The following is a 17,140-nucleotide window of genomic DNA, read 5'->3' as shown; positions in this document are numbered from 1 at the left end:
TATTTGGTAACGACACAAAGCGCCGCCGCCGCCGCAGAGCCTCAATCGCCGGCCGGAGACGTTTTCTATGCATTTTCTTCCCAAAGACAAATGTAAATTCAGTTTGAAAAGGAAAGCAATTTTCACTCAGACGTAAACTACGCACACATCAGCCGACTGCGTCCTCTCCTCCCTCTGATAACCGTGTTTACATGCATGTCTGGACAAAACCAATCTGGTGAAATCACAGAGGGAAGAAACAGCGAAACTCCCCGTTTGAAACACAACTTGAAGCGTCAGGCTGCTTTTATTCGTCTGGAGCTGTTTCCTAACAACACGTCAGGATCTGGCCGAGCTCGAACGCTCCACAAAAACCACCAAACCGCCGAGCAGCTGCCAAGCCCTCAGACCAGCCTCTCTCTCTGCTCTGTCTGTGTCTCTCGCTCATCAGAAAGGCCTAATGGGACATTTTATTGTGTTATGTTGCCCCTGGGGAGGACGGGGGGAGGGACGGAGGGAGGGGGTGTTTGGGAGACAAAGCCAACTTTGTGCTTTGTGGTTTTTCTGTTGTTTCTGAAAGTTCGCCAACACTAGCACCACCACAGGCTTCCTCTCGCTCCCACTTTTACTTTCTCAGTCTCCTGCTCCAGCCAGCCTCTTCATCTGTCCTCCTCTTCCTCTCAGCCTCTCTGTTTCCCCTTTTTATCAAGCAGAGGACAGATTCTAACAGTGGACAAAGTCAGGCGGCTGCATTCAACTCTGGAAAATTTGGACTTTTGTGCTTTTTCTAAAAAGGCTTTAAAAAAAAGCCTTTAAAAATTTGTCAAAGTCTGAATTTGTTAGTGTTTTTTTGGACAAAGGACTCGTCATTGAGTCACAGATCGCTCCGCTGGACTTCATTTTTATTCCTTTAAGAGAAATAAAATGTACAAAACATGAAAAGAACAAAGCTCTGAAAGTGGCCTTCAAAGATAGGTTTTTTCCAAGACAGTAAAAAAGTGAAAAATTAGTGCTCAAATAACTTTCCAAAAATATTCAGTTCACAATCAAACAAAACTCAGATTATCAGGGTCTAATAATTCAGATATACTAGAACTAATTTAATTTCCTGAACATCCTGATCGACACACGTCCTACAACTTCCCATCAGAACTAAATATAAAAGCTACATATTATTTATTTAAGCATAAATTGTAACTAAACAAATAGACCTGGAAAATAAAGTGCTGTCATTTTTTTAATTGGCACAAAACTGAGCGATTCTTTAGGTTTTGTCTGTCCTTCACATAAATTATTGATTATCAAAAACTGTCAATAAAATGTGCGTCTGCAGATTCTTCCACTGAGCTCCTGACTCAGACCGCTGCAGTCTGGTGTAAAGATGCAAGCAGCCTTTGAATATCTCTGTCGCACGCACGCATGCACGCATGCACGCACGCACGCACGCACGCACGCACGCACGCACGCACGCACGCACGCACGCACGCACAGGCAGGTGTTCCCACCCGCCTGCCTCCTCTGGGACAGCTAACCAAGCACTCCTGCAGGCTTTAAGAGGCTCTTATCGAGCCTGTGGGTGAGTTTGATTCATCCTAACAGTCGTCCGCAGGCGAGAGCCAATCAGGTCAGTGGGTGACTGCATCATCATCATCATCATCATCATCATCATCATCATCATCATCATCATCATCATCATCATCTCTCCCTCTATTTTTGTTCTTTGCTTGTTTTCTTCTGCTCTCTTTGTCTCTTCTTCATCCATCCTGTTTGCTCCTCTTCCTCTCTGAGCCTGATCTCTGAATAATAATAATAATAATAATAATAATTCATGTCATTCTTTGTAGTGCCTGTATGACCACATGGATGCAAACAGGACAGTTTATTTTTTATATATTTCTGTATTTTTCTATTCTAACATTATTACTTCTGGTGATTTTTTGGTACATTTTCCACCTCTTAAAACACTGTAATGAGAATTTGTTGCTTTATGCTCATGAAAATATTGGGATTAAGAACATACGTGGGTTGTTTATGAAATGACTGATATTCCTGTTTACACGCTGTGTGTGTCAGATTAATGAGATTAATGACTGAATGTTTCCTCCTCTTTACAGTCAGTTACTCTGACTGACGGAGGATTTCCTCTGTGTCATCGTTCGGTTTGAAGGACCAAACGTCTGTCTCCTCGGGTTTTAGAGTTTGGGACATTTGGCTTCGCCTGGTTCCATTTAGTAACCACTCAGGAAGTCACAAGCTGACACGAGCTCAGATGTTGGTTCACGCCTCACAAAGGTTTAGTGGAAAATGAGCTTTAAGTGAAAATGAACATGAAGTGTTTTGAAGGCAGAACAGCTTTGATGCTCCTGAAGGAGTGAAGCTCTCCTCTCCTCCTGCAGTACGTCCTCCACATTAAATGACCTTGTCCTCGTCCTCCAGAAGGACAAGCGTTTTCTAACCTTTTGTCTCCGTCGGCACAACGACTTAAACAGCTTAAATCAGTTTTTTTACATGGAGTTTGGTTCTCGTTCGTGAGCCAAACGTGTTGGAGTCAGACGTTTGCTTGACTCATTCCTCCGCCCTGACCTCCTCCCAGGCTGGACTTTCTCGCTGCATAACAGCAGCCACTGGAGGGCGCTGTCACTTGGACGCATCATTTCGAGAGACTTGCTGAACATCTGCTGCTGTTTCCTCTTCACACAAAATCTAAAGATTTTATCTCCACCCTTCAACTCCACCCATCATACAGTCCCTCCTTCCTTTCTCTTCCATCTCCTTTTCTCCTCCTCCCTGGTTTTCTCTCCTTCACTGGCTCCCAGTCTCTCCCCTCGTCCAGTCCTCCTCTCTCCATCATCTCTCCATCATCTTCCTCTCCAGCCGCTGTAGTGTACTGATAGTGGGAGCACTTGTGCAGTCGGCTATGAAGTCTGTCCTCCTCCTCCTCCTCCTCCTGCTCTTCCGTCTACCCCCACTCTCTCTCTCTCTCTCTCTCTCTCTCGCTCTCTCTCTCTCTCTCTACCTGGAAATTAATTTGGTCTCCTCCAGATGCCTATCGTCGCTGAAATGCCCCCAGAAATAGATCCACAAACAGCAGCTCAGCCAAAACGCCGTCGCTGCCTGACAGCCTTTAGCAGACATACACACTCTGCTGGGTGGAGGGGGAGGGGAGCAGATGGAGAGATGGACAGATGGATGGATGGATGCAGGCGAGGAGCGGATGATGGGAGAGTTTAGGGTTGGAGGGAGGAGAAGACGGATGGACGAGGAGAGAAATTAATAGATGGATCACCGCCTGAATTTGTCCACTTTACTGCCTAAACAAAGCCTCGGCGTTCAGATTGATTTCTCACCTTCCAGGCAGACACTGGTTTCTGTTCATGTCTATGAAAAGCAGCTTGCAGAGGCTCGAAACCTGCTGCGGAGAGATAATTCATCACAATAAAAGGCTTAATCACCTTTTTTTACATCAACATTGGGGCATCATCATGTGATGGAGCTGTTTGGAAGGCTCCTCCTGACGGTGCGTTCAAGGACACGTCTGAGATTTGAGAGCTGGCTGCTGGAAAACAGTTTTTTGGTGATATCGTCTTCTGCACAAACATAAAAGCATTGTTTTTTTAAGCGCCACCAAACGTCACAGAGCAGATTGGGGTGAACGGTCGGGTTTATCAAACCATCTGACTGACACTCAGTTCTGCTGCCAACAGTAAATATTAGTTTCCGTTAAGCAGGCTGATATTTCCTGAATCTTAAAGCGAGACCGGGAAACCGTCTCTGACTGCAGAACAGAAGCATATTGATTCCAAAGATCCTCTCGAGTGAGTCGCTTTATTGCTTCGCCCGGGAGCGAGTGGGACGCGACCTCGAGCGGGAAACGCGTCCTGATGAGGTGTTTACTTCTTTTAATTCTGTGGTAACTTCTGAAATGTTTATCAGCGACGTGTGGAAATACAGTGGGACAGCAGCACAGCGAGTCAGGACACATGAAGTGACTCAGGTTTTTAGTGCCAGTAAAGCTCTAAAAGGGTTTATTTTAGTGTTTTTTAATTAAACCGTCATTTGTAAGAGAACAAATAAATTCTCTCTTCTTTGAAAAGATTCATATTCTGGTTTTAATCCTGTAGTTTTCTGCCTTAACTTAAGGAAAGATTTGGTCAACCAGGAAGAAAAGGCCTGGAAACAGACACAAAGCAGATCTGCTGACGATAAATCCATCAGGACCTGAACCAGGAAACACCTGGTTCACCTTGTGAGGCTGAACACTGTGATGGTTTAATGTTTTCGGCGACAGGGTTTAAATTCAATCATCCATCTGGAGGCCAGAGCGAAAATATGACATTAAAAAACACAAACTTTGAGCTGACTGAACTGTTCAACCTCTGATTTAAAGGCCGATCTCAGTTTTCGGCTCGCTCACTGCGGCCTTTAAGCCTCGGGAGGTTTTTGTTTTCCTCGTCTCCTTCAGAGAGACACTGAGTGGTTTTCATGGTCTGTAAGAATCACCAGATTCCCTCCGAGAAATTTCAGTTTCAGCCTCGGCAGGTGAGCGGGAGGTGAGAGGTGAGCAGGTGATCTCAGATAACAAGTCTCACACTCGACAGCAAGAATTCCACTTCCTCCCGTCAGGTCGGAGCTTCCTGTCTGCTCCGTTCAGGACAAATTAAAGGATGAAACCTCTTTGTAGGAGAATCAGTGAAGGCTGGACAGCAGCGAAGCGTAATTTCAGCTCCATACATTTGACCTGCGACCCTCCGCCTGCTCTCTGCTCTTCAACAGCACACGTATGCAAATCGCCGGCTGTTAATCTGCTGCTCAGCGCTGACCTGATACCTCCGACTGCACTCGTAGTCTGCTGTATATTGTACTCATCTACATGTGGTAATAAACTGTGAACGCCTCTTTCTCACGGTTGTTCACTCGCTGAATGTGTAAAATATGAAAAAACAGGAAAGTGTTCACGAAGAGTTAACAGATAATCTGTCAGAAAACATCATCACGATGCAGCCGAGTCCCGAAAGTCGAGTCTGAGAGAAGACTGACACGAGAGGCCGAGACCAAAACCTAAAGGATGCATCATTTTCTAAAGGTGTGATCAGACGGTGCTGGAAAAAAAAAAAAGTTCCTTCAAAATAAAGAAAAACTGCGACCCAAAAAATATTCTCCTTTAAAATATGTGACACAGTAAATGAAGCAAAATCAGATAGAAAAGAATCAAACTGCAGTTCAACAATCAGCTGTTCCACTGTTAGATGACAACAAAGAGTGTGTGTGTGTGTGTGTGTGTGTGTGTGTGTGTGTGTGTGTGTGTGTGTGTGTGTGTGTGTGTGTGTGTGTGTAAATAAAAATAAATTTAGACTGTTCACTTTTAACTACAATTTGCTTGAAATCATAATTTATAATTATGATTAGAAACCTGCATTCTGTGAGTGCATATCGCAGTGTGTTCGTTAACCGCTGAGCTGATGAGTGAAGCACTGAATGATTTGAACTGACAGCAAACATTCAGAGTTTCTGCTTCTGTCTAAAAAGTCACCGATGAATTCAGATTTTAACGCAGCTTCTGGCCTTAAATGCGATTCCACAGCTGACAATATATGACTTTAAAATCCTCAGCAACAAAACAAACAACCTGAACGCTGCCGTTTTCCTGCCAACATCACCTCAAACTAACTTTTCAATCAGCTTTGTTGGCCCAGCATGAGCACAGACGAGGACTCGTCCTCCCGACCGCACTGCATCAGAGGACGGCTGAAAAACAGAGACAGCACGAGAGCGCGCAGTGCTGAGGTGGTCATCCGCCATCTTGGCTGGACGGCATTTCAGGAACATTTCTGCTTCCTGGAAGGAAACAAACAATTTCTCCTGCTGCTCAGGTGACAATGTGACGGCCGGCATTTCAAAATGGATTAAGGTGTTAAAAGTATGGAAGAAACAAACAGAAATGGAACCGGTCCCGTTGATGCAGACGGGCCTGGGTCACACCTGCTGACAGTCACGCTTTAGCCGTTTCATGCTAACATCAACACAAACATGCAGCATAAAAACTTCATATTTCAGTTTCCAGCGTGTTTGCCAAATGCTGAAGTTCCTCTGAACGCTCCTCAGAGCGAGCGTCCACTTCCCCGTCAGCTGCAGCTCTGTCAGAGCAGGTGTGGTGTTAAACACGACGACGTCTGACTGAAATAAAAGCAGCGACACGACGAGCCGACGAGGGCCAGACGAGCAGAGAGACGACCTCAGCGAGCTGGAACCAATCAGCACGCTGGAGTCACATCCCTTCATATGAAAACAAGCAAACCGCCCTGAGATGCTGTCACCTGGTGTCTCATTACGTCCAAAGACAGAACGATGGTGGAGCCCTGAGAGTCCACACAGGAGGAACAAAGCAGATTCACCTGTTCGTCACGACCACAGCAGCCATGAGAGCACAGCAGAACCGTGACGCTGGTCAACGGCGGCTTAAAACACATCAGGTAATCATTGCAGCACGTGTCACCTGAGAGTGTGACGACAACAAAGTATGCAAAAAAACAAATGTCCCAAAGAGAAGAGATGCAGAAAGTCACCGAACAACAGGAAGAAACATGAAGCTGCATCGTGTTTCCACCGAGTCGCTGACTAAACATGCAGCACAGAGCAGAATTAAAGTTGTATTCTGTAAATCAACAGGTAACACAAACATGGCATTCTGTCCAGAAAGTGTGAACACAAAAGAACAGAAGAGAAACATAATTAGAGCAAATAAACACTGTGGCAGCTGCTGGAGCGCGTTTAATAGAAGAAGAGAACAGCATCATGTTCACGTCCATCATCACCACCAGGTGAAAGAAACTCAGGCTCCTGCCAAGAAAAGCGTGTCTGATGCGTCAGGTAGAAGCGCTTGAAGCAGCAGGTCCAGGTGGAATAAGTCAGCCTGAATTTAAATGACTTCCACCGAGTCCAGCAGCAAACTCTGACTCTGATCACCTGCCTGCTCCGAGTCAACAGGTGAGACACGTTTATTCCTCCAGGAGCACGAAGCCAGCAGGTCACATGTTTGAATAAAGCAGGATGAAGAAGAACATGTTCTGTCTGCTCGTCACCTCTTCATCATCCAGTGAAAAGAGACTAACACTCATCCAGGAAGTGACGGTCAGCACGTCAAGAATCGAGTCTTTTCAAAACTGCAGTTAAAAAAATGAAGTTCCTGTTTTAAATGTTTCTGAAAGTGATGCGACATAAACTGAGTGACTGAAATAAGACTGAACGCCTTCATCAACAGGTGACGAAAGGAAGTGATCCTCTCCACAACAACACGAGCCACACTGGATCAGATCAGACCAGATCAGACCAGATCAGATCAGATCAGATCAGATCAGATCAGATCAGATCAGATCAGACCAGATCAGATCAGATCAGACCAGATCAGATCAGACCAGAACAGAACAGAACAGAACAGAACAGAACAGAACAGAACAGATCAGACGAGAACAGATCAGAAACAGCTCTGTGTGAATCCACTGGTTGATCAGGAGTGAGCAGAAAACACGATTACATACAAAACAGAATTATTCATATTTCCACCTTAATTCCACCTTAATGATCAGAGCCAGCTTTAAGGTCATATCCAGGTGTGCTGGGTTTGACCTGCTCAGGTAAATCCATGCACGTCCCTCCACATTAAAACTTCCTGTTAATTCCCCTGACACACACACACACACACACACACACACACACACACACACACACACACACACACACACACACACACAGACGGTGGTCATCGAAGGATGCACATGTTTTCCTCGACGCTCACACACCTTGCTTGCTTGGAGCATCAACACACTGCATGGCTTCCTAACCTGCACGCGCACACGAGCACGTACAGGTACGCACAGTCACATACATGCAGGAAAGGCGAGACCACGCCAGGCAGAGACTGTCCTCTGTTTCCCCGAGCAGGCAGCCAACCGACCTGTTACCCAGCCACCAGCCTCTCCGGCTGACACACACACACACACACACACAGGCGCGCACGCACGCGGGCACGCACACCTCGACTCTCCTCTGGAAAGGGTAACAGCGTTCCTCCTGACACCTCCAGGCTCAGAATAAAACGCAAAGCGACGCGGAACAGCCGGTAAGCCGCCGCGCTGCCGCTTCGTTCCAGCCCGCCTGTGCCGCTGTAAACATGCAGTGAGGGAGGAGGAGTGTGTGCAGGAACAAAAATCCAAGCCCCGTTACCGTTCTCTCCGCGTCGGATCCTGCTGGATGCTCGGCTTGGTGGGCGCCATCTTCCTGCAACAATTATGTGATTTCTTACTTTCTGTTCTTTCCCCTTTTTTCTCTCCTCAGGTTTATTTGGACGCGGAGCCGCGGCGGTGCGCTGCGCCCTGACAGCAATGCGTCATGGTCGGTGTGTTAAGACAAAGCCATGTCCGTGTGTGTGAACGTGTGAGTGTGTGTGTGTGCGTGTGTGAGCGTGCGTGCGTGCTGTGCCGTGCGTGCGTCTCGTGCTTGTCTCTCTCCTCCGCCGCCGCCGCCGCTCAGGAGCGTGGAAACAACGGGCGGTGGAGGCGAAGGCGAGGACCGGGCTGCAGCAGCAGAGGCATGCCGAGCGGAGTGAGGGGAACCCGGGGTGGATGCCTCTCAGATCCCGCTGTCTCTCCCCTCTCTTCCTCTCTGTCTCTCTCCACACACGCACAGCTTCGGTTTGGCACTACAGAAGAATTTCCTGCATGCGCTCCGGAGAAAAAAAGCCAAACAGGCGCGTCAAATCTTTACATTCTCGCCGCCGCTGCAGCGCCTATATCCCCGTTAAAATCCCCGCGGCGGAGCGTCGCCGGGCGGTCACAGTCTCTGGCTTTTCGGAGCATTTTTCCCTCCTCTGGCTGCTGACAGGAATAAAAAGGACACCACACATCTCCGGTATTTTCTCCAGCCCCGGCGCAACAACGCCACTCAGTTGCAGTTGGAGTCAGTTTGTGTGTGTGTGTGTGTGTGTGTGTGTGTGTGTGTGTGTGTGTGTGTGTGTGTGTGTGTTTATTTTTTATTTAATTCTCCCTCTCCTCCTGTATTACAGGTTGCACCGCGGGGCTATTATCCAATTTTTAACCATCACCAAAAAGCAGCACCCAGCGTGCGCGGGGGGTTATGGGTGATTTATTTGGATGGTTGCCCTGTAAATCAGATGTGTGCACCTCCACACACCCCCTCCTCTCCACCCTCCTCCTTCAGTGTCATAATAAACACATCACAGCAAATGTCTCACTTCACGTCATGAACTAACTTTTCGTGCTCTGTATTATTTCCTGCATATCTGAAGAGCCTCGGTCATGTTTTGGTGTTTGCGGCCGCGTGAGGAGATGCTCCAGTTTGTTCTGAGGCTCTAAATTTGAACACAAATCCTGCTGTCATCTGTAAAAATCACATTATCGTGTTCATTTTATGTTTTAGGCCACTAAACTCTGTGTTCCTGCGGGCTTTGATGTCTGCACGTCAGCGGCGGCTCGTTATCCTCCAGCAGAAACTACCGCCTGCTTCTTCTTTCTATCTTTTTTTCTCAACGTTCATTTAAATTCCTTCTTTTTTTAATGTATAATTCATTGTAACCTAATCGGTGTGCTGTGTGATTAACCCCCGGGCTGCAGCCCTGGAAGCTGAAAAGCCTCCCTCTCTATACCAATGACCTGTCAAGGTCAAAGGCATGCTGGGTATTCTCCACACAAACACGGGGTTACAGGCGGTGCTGTGGTGGAAAATAAAGACTGGAGAGGGGAACCGCGACCTCCAGCCGACGATCATCACGAGCGGAACGCCCGCCGATCAACCAAGTGGCGCTCTGTATTCAGAGAAGGCGTCAACGTGCTTTTGCTTCATTATGTTCAGCACTTTGACTCAGACGATTCGCAGCAGACGGACTCGTTTTGCAGCACAAACGCGGCTAAATGCTGAATTTAAAAACAAAAGTGAGCTTTCAGTGAGCGGATGTTGGTTTTTGCTGCATCTCAGCTTGTAGATTTATCCATCTGTGTGTGATAAGACGCTCAGTAATATTCAGAGCAGTGACAGCGGCAGTCTTTGGGTCCTGTAAGAGTCCAGAGGCTCAAAGGTCACATGTTTGACCCCCAGCAGCGTCGCTGCTGAGCCCTGAGCTGCACTGACGTCACTCTCTGACTCAAACGCTGCATTTTCTGCACCGCAGATGAATTTTTGGGACAAAAACAAATTAATTCTGAAGACGTTTGGGGTTTTTATCGATGCATCGAAGCCGTTTCGTGTGCTTGTGAATGGCGGCGGACGCCTGGCTTTATTTCTCTAACCTGGCGGCGGTGGAGCAGCTCCTCGCTCGGCTCCTCCTGGACGAGGTTTGGCTGCTCCTTCTCTCTCCGTCCCAGCGCTGCTTACTGAGAGCAGTCAAACGGAGGCGACGTGGATAATGGAGCGTAATGTATAAACATATTAGCTCCCAGCTGTTTGTTGGGGGAAACATTATGTATGGAGAGAGGGAAGAGGGGCTGCGAGACGACGGGCCGATGAGGACGCACGGAGACATTTTTAACAAACGTCCTGCTCGGGTGAGACGAGCCTCTGCGGCCGTTAGAGATAAACACAAATAACCAAATAATCAACGCTTTCCTGGTGCAGTCCAGCAGATCGTTTAGGCCTGTTTCAACCGGCTGTTCTCAAACTGGGGTCTGAGGGCTTCAAAGGGTCCTCGGGGGGTTCTGACGGGTCCCGGAAGCCAGATGACGACATGGTTGAATTCCAGCAGGTTTTATGTCAGAAGAAATGAGAGAACGTGTCAGACGGCGGCTCTAATCCTCGCCTCGCACATATGGACTCAGACGTAAGGTTGTGTCCCGTATGGGGGTCTGGGGTCTGTGTGCCCCGAAGCCCTGCTTTGAATAACAATACGGCCCTTCTTCTCCTTCCATTTGTTGCTCTGGAGGGCTGAGACGCTCTCAGTGCACTCGGAGAGGCCCCGGCAGTGATTTATGTCGTGTTTGCTCCCCATAGCTTTTAGACTTTACACACACATAGCTACACTCCATAATGCGGAGAGTTTTTCGGTAATAAGGCGCGAGTGTGTGGGGTGTGTTTTGGCCCCCCACAGCTCCAGATGATTAGAAAAAACAACCCTACTGAGCGGCCGGACAGGGAGGCAATCATTTAGATCCAGAGTGGAGGGGAAATAAGGAAATAACAGGGGATGGATGGAGAGAATTGTCAGAAGAAAACAGGTTGGAGGAGCCGCGGCTTCATGACCGGCTGGAAAACACCCAACACATTTCTCTTCTTCTACCGGAATAACTCCATCCTACATGTCCGATAAATTACCTCCTGTGTTTCCACTGAATTAGCAGAACCTCATCCCACTTTTCCCCTGAATTACCTGGACCCCCTCCTCTATTTCCACTAAATCACTGCAGCCTGATTCCTCTGTTTCTCCATCCCTGTGTTTTTGCTGAATACACTCCCTGACTTTCCTCTTTTCACCAACGCTCGAGTGTAAAACTCGCTTTCAAACAGAAAAATAATCCCAGAACAAACTGCGGGGATTGAATTTAATCCTCTTGTGAGGCATCAAGTCATTTTCCTTTCAGGTTTACAGGAAAATTTTTTAAAAATAAGCAGATGATTGAGGAAAAGGCCACATTTTTGTGACAATTACCTGAACACACAGAGCCTCTCTGGTCATGATAAAACCCCTGTTCAGTTTTACACAATGACACCCGGCAGCCAACCGTGATGGACAATTTCTAAAACCTTGATTTAAAATATCAAACGATGGCCGAGCTTCATGAAAATATCTTTAAAAAATATATCAAACCAAAAAGCGTCCACTGAGTAAAAATGCCCAACAGTGTGTGGACAGAGAAGTGTCCCATGCAGAGGATGGATGGACCCTGAAATAGACTTTCAGTAGATTTTAAGGGGATAAAATATAAATCTGTCACAGGAGCGAGAATCTCACTGAAAATTCACTTTTCAGCAGCAGAGAAACACTTGAGGAATATTCACGTATTTTTCTGATTTGTGCACTTTTCTAGATTTCAGATGAAACTCTGTCCCGTCCCGCTCTCTAACGCCACAGGTCGTTTCCTCGGCAGCTCCGGACATACCTTTGCTGGTAGGCGGTGATTCCCTGCACGCTCTGCGGGGTCCCGTTCGTGGCTCCGGGGACGGGCACCCGACCCACCGGGGGTCCGGTCACCATCCCGCCGCCTCCGCCGCCTCCTCCTCCGCCTCCAGCACCGGGTCCGCCGCCTGCCGAAGCCGTCACCTGGACGCTGAAATCCGGGAAGATCCTGATCATGGTCCCCGGCCGTCTCCGATGCTCCCGCGTCTAGTTTAACAACCTCCTCCGCTTCTCGCTCTGCCTCCACCGCAGACCGGCCACCGATTATTGGGATCGATAGAGGTATTGATTCAGCAATAGAAGACAAACAACAAGCTTCTTTTTGATGTTTCTATTCTTCTTCTCTTCTCTAACGTTCGGATGTAACTCTCAGGCAGATCCGGATCATGGTCCCGGTGTCTCCGGTGCGCAAAACAGTCCCCAATCAATAGATCGATAGATTATTGGGATTAGTGAGTGTATGTTGCACGAGCAGAAAAGATCATCAATCTTTTTTCTTCTTTCTTCTTCCTTTTCCTCCTCTCGGGTCTATCCTTCAGAGATAACCTCGGTGCACCCCCGTGCAGCTCCGGATCATGGTCCCGGTGTCTCCGGCGCGCGCGGTCTCCCTCTTCTTTTTCCTCCCACTCAACAGTCAATGGGATCAATGGATCGGTGGATCTAAGAGGGAACTGTTTCACCGACTAAAGACAGACGGACAGCCGTGTCTGTGCTGTTGTCTCCCGGTACAGGAGCACCGGACTCTCCTCTCTCACACGGGCACCGCCGCCGGCTCTCCATCCGAGAAAGGCATCCGGTCCCCGGCTCTCCTCCGCCTGGTGTGTGCCGGTGGGTCGGTGGGTGTCTGTGGGAACAGCGGACCTGAAGGAGAGCAGTCAGTCAGTCAGTCGGTCAGTGAGCGCGCGGCTCTCAGCAGCACGAGCTCGGCAATGACATTGGTGTGATACAGTGATACAGCAGCAGTGTGTCGGTATGTCGGCGAGCGCCCGCGTGTGTGTGCGCGTCATGTGCGCGCGCGCGAGCGTGTGTGTGTGTGTGTGTGTGTGTGTCTTGTCCTCTGCGCTCGAGCGAGAGAGAGAGAGAGAGAGATTGAGTGATAGCGCTGTTTGCTCGGCAGGAGGACGTCTCCTCGGGCTCTATGGAGCACATTCTCACAGCAGCTGTAAACTGCACTTTTATTTTAAGGCAGAGTCGATAATAAAAAGACCATTTTTATAGAATGTTGCAACGTTTTATTCCTCGTATGTTACAATGTGATTCAGTTCATAAAAGTCTCCAAACGGACCCAAAATGTTCACTAAATACGCCAAAACTTCGAGCAGTGCGCGGAGACGAAGAGTTTAAAAAAGAGCAAACCGTCGAAGATGAAACCAGAGAAAATGTCTTCAAACTGAAGAGAAAATGTCTCGGACGGACTCTGTCCGCGTGCAACGAAGCCAAAAAGCACATGAAGAGTCTTTTAATGCGGACAGGAAGTGGACGTGGGATTTACTTCACTTTGGAGGATGGAGACGGAGAAGTGAGGGTTTAAAGTCAGAGGAGCTGCGGCCACTGTGTGTGTGTGTGTGCGTGTGTGTGTGTGTGTGTGTGTGTGTGTGTGTGTGTGTGTGTGTGAACTCTCTCATCTGATCTCTGAACAGCTGAAGCCGCTCTGCGCTCCTCTCTCTGCTCACTGAGCTCCGTGTGTGATCAGACTCTGAATACAGTCACAGTCAGCCTCTCTCTCCTGCTGTCTCCTCCCCTTCCTCCCTCCCTTCCTCCCTCCCTCCCTCCCTCTCAAACTCAAAGTCTCTCTCTCTTTCTCTCCTTCTTGTTTTGTTCATCCATGTTAGATTTTCTGCTGAGTTTAATGAAACCAAACATGATATTTTAATCAACACTTGATGTGAAACTGAGCCGCAGTTTTCCTTGAAGATGAGGAGGGTCGATGATGAAGATCATCAAAGCTGAAATCTGTCCAGCTGGAGTTCATTCTTCAGTCTGAAACAGCAGCTGAAACACATCTCACATCATTTTGATCACGTGCATCGTTTCATCTGCTGATGAAGAAGCACAGCAGACACGACTTCACCGTGATGGATGAAGAAGTCTGAAAAGTCTTCGTCACTGCTGATGAAGAGTCTGTGATGTGTTCAAGAGCTCCAGAACAAGTGAGTTTGTTTTCAAGGTCAAGGATAAACTGTCAAGGTCAGCGTTTCCGGGCGGGACTCAGACCAGCAGCAGGTCTGGACAAACCACCTGTGCCGATGAAGACTTAGTGCCGATGAAGACTTAGTGCCGATGAAGACTCCATGCCGATGAAGACTCTGTGCTGATGAAGACTCTGTGCCGATGAATGTGATGCGATGGCGGCATTTTGGTGGCACAGTCGTTCAGTGTTGGTAAATTTCTATGATGTGGGTGAAGAGCAGTGAAACATGAGCCACGTCGTTCTCCCTCAGCGTCCTCTAGCTGCTGGGCGTCTCTCAGACAGCGTCCCCGGCCGTTGTCGTCCTGTCGTTGCTGAGTTTGTGTTTGGCTGCTCCTCCTGAGGAGGACTCGGAGCTCCGCCGCTGAGACGCGTTCGCAGAACTAAAACTCTAATTTGCATCCTGACATTTTCAGCGCAGGGAATCGAACCCCCAACTCTGGCGGGTTTACCGCTCTCCTCCTCCTTATTGAGCCACCCAGGACACATTTCCAATATTTCATCGTCCTCTGGACCCGCCGAAGCCCCCGCCGGACCCCTGCTGGGACTCCGAGCCTCACTTTGAGAGCCCCTAATAACCTACAGTTCTCGTCTGTCCTCTGAAACAAAGCATTGCACTAATAAAACGTCCCAATTGAGCTGATTAAATAGCAATAAAAACACACAGCTCACCACTCTGCCAGCCTGCAGTCTAAATTGGATCGCAGCTCTAACCAGCAGCTCTAATGAAAAGCACCGCTGCAGCTCGGCCTCGCTCGCCTGCAGTACAGTGCACCTCGCTCTCCCCTGCCTCTCTCTCTAATGAAATCAAATGAATTGGACTGGAGGTTTCAGGGGAGACATGCTGGACCCCCTTATAGAATTAGGACTGAACTGTGTGTGTGTCTGTTTGCACATTGTGGGGACTCGCCTTCCTTATGAGGACCAAACAAACGTCCTCATAACGCACATCAGTGAATTTCAGGGTGAAGATTTAGTGTAAGATAAACAGGGTTTACAGGAAATGAATGGAAGTCAATGCAACGTCCTCTGAAGTGACACATCTGTGTGTGTGTGTGTGCGTGTGTGTGTGTGTGTGTTTACATTACAGGCTGTGTGTACTGACTGTATTAGAGAGCTGTGACCAGGTAAAGTACAGCAGACAGAATCAGGACAGTCAACCTGCTGTTATCCCTCAGGACAACACACACACACACACACACACACACACACACACACACACACACACACACACACACACACACACACACACACACACACACACACACACACACACACACACACAGAGTGCAGCAGCAAAACAAACACTCAGCCTCCTTCTGTTGCGGTGCGTTCAGGTACCATTAAGGCTGTGCAATAATCAGTTATTTTTGATACTGACTGACTGACCAAATATTAAAATCTTGTCAAATTTCAGCTGCATTTCTTTCTTCATGCAGCTGATTGAACATCCTGAATCTAGATTTTTATTTAGTGAAAAACATCTTTAGCTTCGAGTCGTTGTCCTCAATCTCTAACGTTTCTCTCATGCTGTCTCCATCCAATTAAAGCAAAATGCCACAAAAATAATGTGAATAAATGTGCTGAAACGAAGGCATTGTGTGGCGTTAGTATTAGCAGAATGATGTTTGTTAGATTTATGCAAAGTCAATGAAAAGACACAAACAGAAGCAAACAGATGTGGAGACGATGCTCGAAGACTAAAACGGAGTCAGAGAAATGTGGAAAACGCTTTTTGACATCTGGAAGTCAAAGTCAAAAATTTGAAGAAATGTTGAGAATTAAAGTCAAAAATATATTTATTGTTTTGTCTTTTTCAGAAATGTGTCAAATGAACCTGAACTTGACCACAGAACAGGTGATTTAATGTCACAGCAAATACAGCAAAACCAAAAAATCTGCTTTTTAATTGCACCTGAACTCACCATCACACAGATACACTGTGAAGTCCAGTATCCACACACACACACACACACACACACACACACACACACACACACACACACACAATCTGTCACCAGTTTTTCTGACTTGCTGTAAAAGACAACAAAAGTCAATAATTCCCCGTCATGTCTCTCTAAATCCGTCCTGGAGGCAGCCTGTCGTCTCTGCAGACACGCGTGCCTTTCTATTAAGCCGACCATCAGTCCGTTAAAGATCACATGTCTCTGTTTCCTCATTTGATTTCTCCTCCTCCCTCACTGACGGACGGCCGATGACAGAGAAATCATCATTTTTATTTTCACAAGATCAGACTGAAACCAACGTGCTGCGTTTTCAACCAGTGACTGATGAACAAAAAGCTTGTTTGCAAAAGATGACGAGCGTCAAAGAGGTGAGACACACACACACACACACACACACACACACACACACACACACACACACACACACACACACACACACACACTACCATGGTAGTGGGCTATGTTTTTAAGTGGTTTCTTGTTTTAATCGTTCACTGTTGATATAAAATCAGGTGTCTGCACAGGAAGTTTTATTTTGAAAATTTACCTGGTTGTCCATGCCGTTCCTGTGTCTGACTTCCTGTGTAGCTTGCTCTGTGCAGATGCCTGCTGGACTTTAGGTGTCACTCAGAAATACATCATGATGCAGAAATGAAATGCTCCTGAAATGATAACATGGCTGCTTCACTGAAAATAAGAAACCTGTTGAAGGTGAAGGCGGAGACACGTCCTCAGGAGAGACGGACGGAGTCTGTCCAGTCTGGGTCAGTCGGTTTGTTGTCTCTGTATTCGTATCACACCAAAGTGTGACGCTGAGTCCGTGACCTCATTCCACAATCAAGGTAGAAATAATGAACATGCAACATCTGGTCAGAATTTCAACATAAA

At 47.5% G+C, this 17,140-nt stretch overlaps 1 protein-coding gene across 1 annotated transcript in view; it reads right to left on the bottom strand.

The window, feature by feature from the left end:
• LOC139341983 (neuronal PAS domain-containing protein 3) overlaps nt 1–13,019 on the bottom strand; it is a 253,655-nt gene extending 240,636 nt beyond the window's left edge. The window contains exon 1 of the mRNA XM_070978782.1: nt 12,081–13,019. Coding sequence (XP_070834883.1) covers nt 12,081–12,274 — 194 coding nt within the window. The 5' untranslated portion in view covers nt 12,275–13,019. The remainder of the gene's footprint in view (nt 1–12,080) is intronic.
• Nucleotides 13,020–17,140: the final 4,121 nt, after the last annotated feature.

The sequence above is a fragment of the Chaetodon trifascialis genome, chromosome 14 (assembly GCF_039877785.1).
Source record: "Chaetodon trifascialis isolate fChaTrf1 chromosome 14, fChaTrf1.hap1, whole genome shotgun sequence".
NCBI lineage: Eukaryota > Metazoa > Chordata > Actinopteri > Chaetodontiformes > Chaetodontidae > Chaetodon > Chaetodon trifascialis.
This window is presented reverse-complemented; position numbering and strand designations above follow the sequence as displayed.